This window comes from Palaemon carinicauda, chromosome 25 (assembly GCF_036898095.1).
Source record: "Palaemon carinicauda isolate YSFRI2023 chromosome 25, ASM3689809v2, whole genome shotgun sequence".
NCBI classification, from domain to species: domain Eukaryota; kingdom Metazoa; phylum Arthropoda; class Malacostraca; order Decapoda; family Palaemonidae; genus Palaemon; species Palaemon carinicauda.
The window spans coordinates 22,237,237-22,244,519 of NC_090749.1; the positions used below are offsets into that span (position 1 = coordinate 22,237,237).

At 40.1% G+C, this 7,283-nt stretch overlaps 1 protein-coding gene across 4 annotated transcripts in view; it reads right to left on the minus strand.

The window, feature by feature from the left end:
- Positions 1-261: 261 nt before the first annotated feature.
- Positions 262-7,283, minus strand: part of LOC137619210 (uncharacterized) — a 28,256-nt gene continuing 21,234 nt past the window's right edge. For all 4 annotated transcript variants that reach the window (XM_068349390.1, XM_068349391.1, XM_068349389.1 and 1 more), the window contains 2 exons: positions 2,756-2,826; positions 262-2,113 (listed from right to left, as the gene is read on the minus strand). In XM_068349390.1, coding sequence (XP_068205491.1) covers positions 1,970-2,113; positions 2,756-2,826 — 215 coding nt within the window. In that variant the 3' untranslated portion in view covers positions 262-1,969. The remainder of the gene's footprint in view (positions 2,114-2,755; positions 2,827-7,283) is intronic.

Below are 7,283 nucleotides of genomic sequence, written 5' to 3' on the forward strand. Positions count from 1 at the left end.
TACTTTTTCTGCGGACAAATATTGTACAAGGCCAATTCTGTGTCTTTCATGTCTGTCATACGTAAATTAATGCTTCCTTATTTACACAAGGAAATGAAATCGTCTGGTCCTTAAACAAAGAAAAAAATGCAAGTAAACAGAAATAGAGTAATCATCCTAACAAAATAAATAAGTTTCAACATGTATTTGATTAATTCAGAGAGAGAAACTAATGGGGCTTCGTTACCTTCATGGGGAACAATATGCTCTTTTGGGATCTGATAATCCAATGGGGATTATCGGACTTAATAAGAGAGAGAGAGAGAGAGAGAGAGAGAGAGAGAGAGAGAGAGAGAGAGAGAGATGAAACTTTAAATTACTTATAGTTTGAATTTCTTTAATGCTAACTTGATGGTATATACAAGGGGTATGTATAATGTAATACTCATATTGTATCAATTACATATCCTACTTGAATAGAAGAAAGCTGAATAGAAATGATGAAATATGAACGGGGATACTATTATACGTACATACATACATACATACTCTGTGATTCAAATGACACACATACACATGCACTCAGTGATTCTCTCTCTCTCTCTCTCTCTCTCTCTCTCTCTCTCTCTCTCTCTCTCTCATTGATCTTGAAACTACTTACTGAAACATGTTCTGATTATAATGCAGATTAGCGTTAGAAAGTTCTAAATAGTTTTATTTTCGACGACAGTATCTGTATGTTTTGTATCTGATGACTGAGGGAGATCTGTAAGAAATGCTTTTTTATTTTTACTCTTTCCTGCTTTTCCCAGGGTAACTGATGAGACCAAATAGATCTGTCCCAAGCACTTATCATTAATCATGTTTTTTTTTTTTCATACAGAATCAGCATGAAACATATGGTATGCAACTGAAGTTGCTTGATTTGATTGGAGTGACCTGAGGTTAGAGTTAGCGAGACACTTACCTCCCGTGAGTGACTGACTGATTGACTGACCCCATGATTCACGGGGTCAAAGTCTTCCTAAGAACATCGAGGGAAGAGAAGAAGGAACAAATGCAAACATAACACAAGATTACTTTTTGAGAATTTATTTAATGTAGGTCAAGAATTTTTCTATTTCATAGAAACAATTTCTAATGGGGCAATAATCCATTTAATGCTGATATAAACACTCAATAACCACATCGGAAAACCATATTGCCCATAAAACTTTCCTTAAGGATTCTTATTTGTATGGGATCGACGGGGTAAAAAACAAGCTTTTACCAAGAGATGCTGCATCAAGGATGAAATCTATGTGTAGAAAACTTCCATAATATCTGTCTTTGGATACAAGGACGAACCCTTGGCTGTTTCTCTTCTTGCCAAGAGAGAGATCTTGGCGTTTCCAACAGCTGTGTCTGTGGTGTGAGTTTGACTGTGTTTGTGTGTGTGTGTGTTGTGTAACCCCAAGAAATCATCATACCGTAGTTATTTTTAAAACTTAAACCTAAATCATATATTAGATCTTTGTTATTCTTGTTCAGCAACTGACTTCAAATGTTGATAATCGCCTTTGCCTTTATTGTTGAGAAAAAAAGTGACTGGTGACTTCCTATTCATAAGAGATAGAATGGGATAAGGAAAGTGATCAAAACAATCATATGTTGTAAGGTGATGAGAAACGCAATAGACAAAAATGCCACTAATAATAATAATAATAATAATAATAATAATAATAATAATAATAATAATAATAATAATAATAATAATGATAATAATAATAAAAATAATAATAATAATAACAATAATAATAATAATAATAATAATAATAATAATAATAATAATAGCAGCAGATGATTCCACTTTCTCAAGGGAAACGGTTAACTTGACTACAAAGATTATGACAACACAACTGCAACATCCTTCAAGACTCAAACCTACTGTACATTCTGTCATGGGGTTATTTTCCGAAGTAAAAATACTGTTAGGTTGCGAGTACCATTGTTAAATCTGGTATTGGCAAAGAAAAGGACGTTTTTCTTCACATGATCTATCTCCTAATCCGAGACAGGTCTTGTTTAAGTGGAAGTGCCCACAAAACTGAGGACTTCCAGATGGTTCGTTGTTGTGGTAGAGATTTGGGTCGACCTTTCACCTGAAGAAAGCCACGTCTCATTGTAGATTCCCACGTAAGCGGCTTCGTTGTAATCATCATTATCTAAAATTAGAAATGAGAGAGGAAAGAGGAGCGAATTTCTTTAAGATATACTTGAATACACATACATATATGTATGTATGTATACACACACACACACATATGTATATATATATATATATATATACATATATATATATATATATATATGTATATATATATATATATATATGTATGTATGTATATATATATATATATATATACATACATATATATATATATATATATATATATTCGTATATAAATATGAACTGATCGTGATCGTGGTGGCTATGACAGCACTGTTCAAGTACCAACGATCTTTTCCTTTGTGGTTGACACTCACAAAAAGTATGTTTCAGGTCAGCATGTTATAGGCGTCACTAGATCCTCTCCCGATTAATTCTTATGAAACTTTCAGCTCAAATAACCAATCACAACCAGGCATCAGTACGTTTGGTGATGTGGACCCTGGAGTAAAGGACTCAAGCTTCAAGGGCTTCTTGATAGGCCCATGGAGTGTGTATTGAAGGGCAGGTGTCAAGGATGTGTGCCGAACTGAGTACCCTTTTTCTGTGGTAGAGATTTGGGTCGACCTTTTCACCTGAAGAAAGCCACGTCTCATTGTAGATTCCCACGTAAGCGGCTTCGTTGTAATCATCATTATCTAAAATTAGAAATGAGAGAGGAAAGAGGAGCGAATTTCTTTAAGATATACTTGAATACACATACATATATGTATGTATGTATACACACACACACACATATGTATATATATATATATATATTACATATAATATATATATATATATATGTATATATATATATATATATATATGTATGTATGTATATATATATATATATATATACATACATATATATATATATATATATATATTCGTATATAAATATGAACTGATCGTGATCGTGGTGGCTATGACAGCACTGTTCAAGTACCAACGATCTTTTCCTTTGTGGTTGACACTCACAAAAAGTATGTTTCAGGTCAGCATGTTATAGGCGTCACTAGATCCTCTCCCGATTAATTCTTATGAAACTTTCAGCTCAAATAACCAATCACAACCAGGCATCAGTACGTTGGTGATGTGGACCCTGGAGTAAAGGACTCAAGCTTCAAGGGCTTCTTGATAGGCCCATGGAGTGTGTATTGAAGGGCAGGTGTCAAGGATGTGTGCCGAACTGAGTACCCTTTTTCTGAGGGCATTTTCTTAATAACATAATGTAATCATAATCAAGGGCACCTTTGTAAACTTGAGAGAATGTGTGTAAAACAATCCCCTTGGATATTATTTTTCTGAGGGCATTTTATTAATAACAAAATGTAATTATAATCATGGGTGGCTTGTAAACTTAAGAGAACATAGTCTGTGTAAAACGATCCCCTCGGGTACTATTTTTGAATTATATCCTACTCTATTTGTGTTTCCTAAATTGATTGAACCCCAATACCACACAGATCGGGTCATATTAAATGGTGTCAGCTGTGTAGGGTTGTTATGAAATAACGTCTGTGCTAAGTGATTTTAGCCAACATACATTTTAGTGTCAAAAAGAAGAAATCATGGTCAACCCAGGAGGGTTGACGTCGAGAGGTGACGACACAGAGAGGGGTTATTTGAATCCTGTCGCTTTAAGAGGCCCGGTACTCAATGAGCTGAACTCTGAAATGGGCACGGCCACGCCTATGCATACAGTTTTGAAGGAGGTTAAGAGACTACAAGGCTTCTTTCCTTGGAGCCATTGGGCGATTGTGAGACAGCAATGTCTTCCTTGTCAGTAATTGACTAGGAACCCCCTATGAAAGAAGCCATGTTAGTGCGTGAACTCCAGGTACCAACTACTCCAGTTCTCAAGTCCAACGATTCCCGTCCCACAGAAGGATACTTTTCGATTGAAGCCTTCTTGGGCCTTGTTAAATTTGCTACTGAAGGATGGTCCGACCGGACATTGGATTATACAAACCAACCTGAAGAGAACTGGGGTAGCGGATGGGCAGTTAGTAGATTGAAGGGATCAGCTAAGGAAATGGGAATCTTATAGGAATAAACTTCTGCCAGGTTTTGGCGTCTCTGAAAATGAGCAAACGGCCCTATGGTAGAGATACCAGCCGACATTGTGGCAAGGAGAACCACTTTCATATTTTGTTGAGATGGATATCTACAGACTTTGATAACTTTGCTCCGGAAGGATGTAAGAACCTGGAGTGGTGAGAACCGTACTGCAAATGGAAACAGATGGAAATGGTCCCCATGTCAGTTACATCTATCCTACAATTTCCTGGGCAGTCCTTGAAAGCTGCAATTCCCACCGTACTTCTAGGAGTATTCAGAGAACAACAGGTAGGGGGAGGAGTGAGCAATTTTCCACCACACATGATTGCAGTGACCCAACCATCGAGGCAACCTGGCACCCAACCGGCTTCGAACACCTCCCGTAGGCCGTATCAGTGGACCTTGAAGAAACAGAGGTCCGAGAAGTGGAAATGTGGCGGTTGGCAGTTCTATGATCTGTAGGGGAAGGGGACACATATAGGCTCGATGCACCTTCGACGATCAGCGGCGGTGTTTTAGATGTAATACCACAGACCATCATCTGAATAGCTATCCAAAAAATAGTGTCGGCACAAGAAACTCCTTCCATGCTGCAACAACAAGAGGAAGGGGAAGATGATGCGGAGAGTTATGAGGTTCTTTGACTGGCCAGACAGTACTACATTAGATCCTTCTCTCTGGTTACGGTTCACTTTCCCTTTGCGTACACATACACTGAATAGTCTGGCCTATTCTTTATAGATTCTCCTCTGTCCTCATACTCCTGACAACACTGATACTACTCAACAATTATTCTTTACCCAAGGGGTTAACTACAGCAATGTAATTGTTCAGTGGCCACTATCCTCTTGGTAAGGGTAGAAGAGACTCTTTAGCTATGGTAAGCAGCTCTTCTAGGAGAGGGATGCTACAAAATCAAACCATTGTTCTCTAGTCTTGGATAGTACCATAACCTCAGTACCATGATCTTCCACTTTCTTGGGTAAGAGTTCTCTTGCTTGAGGGTACACCTGGGAACACTATCCTATCTTATTTCTCTTCCTATAGTTTTTTCTTAAGTTCTTATAATCTATATAGGCAATATTTACTTTAATGTTGTTACTGTTATCAAAATATTTTATTTTCCTTGCTTCCTTTCCTCACTGGGCTATTTTCCTTGTTGGAGCTCCTTGGCTTATAGTATCCTGCTTTTCCAACTAGGGTTGTAGCTTGGCAAGTAATAATGATAATAATAAGAGGGGCCAGGGGCTCCTCGGTGCTCACCGCCGACCCACCAGTGTCTGTTTTGCTGTCGCAAGCGAACATAATTCAAGGTCGCACACTGACTTCATGTCTAAATGGAACCACTTGGTACTTATATTCATGAAGGGAATTTTAACCTTTCCTTCGGTGATGGTGATGACTCCTGGGGACATATAATCTTGTCAATTTCCATGTGGTTTTACATAGACTAGGTAGCCTTCGAGCATTTCTTGTGCGAGTGCCACTGACAGGGAGTAGAGGGTGAAGTGAGGAATTGATTCACCTGTCTTCATGCCCGCAGGAACCAGCCCCAGTACTCCATTAGTAGTAAGGGCGATCCTATCTTGAGATTGTCTTTCTCCCATCACGGGTATCTCTGTCTCTTACCCTGGTCCCACTTTCCACCTCTCTTCTAGCCCCTTCTTGATGAAATCAATCCCAAGAATAATGGGAATATCCCCCATATCTAATGTCGAGAGGGAACAAAAGGCGTGAGTCACTTCTTGACCCTGAAGGTTGAATCGTTGTTTGACGATAAATGGGGTCAGTTTGTGACGACCAGCCAAGTTCAACACCAGGCACTCCTTCGATATTTGGATGGCATCCGTCAACCGTTGCTCTTCCATAAGAGATCCGTTGGCTCCTGAATCAAGCATTCCTACTCTCATGAGATGGAGGGAAGGTGAAGGACAGCTGCTCTACCCTACTAACGCCCTTCATTAGGCACTCACTGGGAGAGCTCTCTCGCTGAAAAGAATTTATCCCTTACTGCTGATTGGGGAACTGACTGGCTTACCCTGATTCTGGGCTGTGTAGTGCTGGCTGACTCCTTCGCAGTTCCGTGTGCGGTCCTAGCAGGTCTGACAGACGGCCTGATGGACCCTTCATCCCCTTCCTGCGTCATCTTCCCCTTCCTCTCATTGGTACAGCAAGGAAGGGGTCTCTTGTGCTAAAGCTGTTTTTTGGACAGCTGTTCAGAAGATGGTCTGTGGCATGGCATCCAAAACACTGCCATTGATCGTCGTAGGGGCATCAAACTCGTATGTGCTCCCTTCCCCCTCAGTCCAAACAACTGCCAACTGCCACATTTCCACTTCTCGGACCTCTGCCTCTTGGAGGTCCACTGCAAAGGCCACCTCACCCTTGGTTGGTAGTCGAAGCCAGGTGGGTGCCAGGCTGCCTCAGAGGTTGGGTTGCTGCTTCCATGAATGGTGGAAAATTTTTCACCCCAACCCTTGCCTTTTGTTCTCTGAATACTCTCAGCACTTCCTGTACGTTGGGAATGGTAGCCTTCAAGGACTGTCCGATAACTTGTAGGGTAGTTTTCGTTTGCGGTACTGTTTCTCGCCGCTCCAGGTTCTTACATTCTTCCGGAGCAAAGTTAACAAAGTCTGTAGATATCCATTCAACGAATTATGAAAGTGATTCTCCTGCCCACAAGGTAAGTTGGTATCTCTGCGATAGGGTCATCTTCTCTTTTCAGAGAGGGCAAAACGTTGCAGGAGTTCATTCTTTTATGACTCCCAATCACTTGGTCGATCCCTCCAGTCTACTAGCAGGCCAGTCGCCGCCAGAGTTATGTTCTGGTTGGTCTGTATAATCAAAGAACCCGAAGAAAGCCTTAATTGAAAATATCCCTCCGCAGGACAGGAATCGTTGAACTCAAGAATGGGAGTAATTGGTACTGAGAGTTCACTCATTTACACTGGTTCTATTATACGGGGTTCAGAGTCAATTTCTGACAAGGAAGACACTACTGTTTCACCTTCGCTCTCTGGCCCTAAGCGAAGGAAGTTTGGTAGTCTTTTAA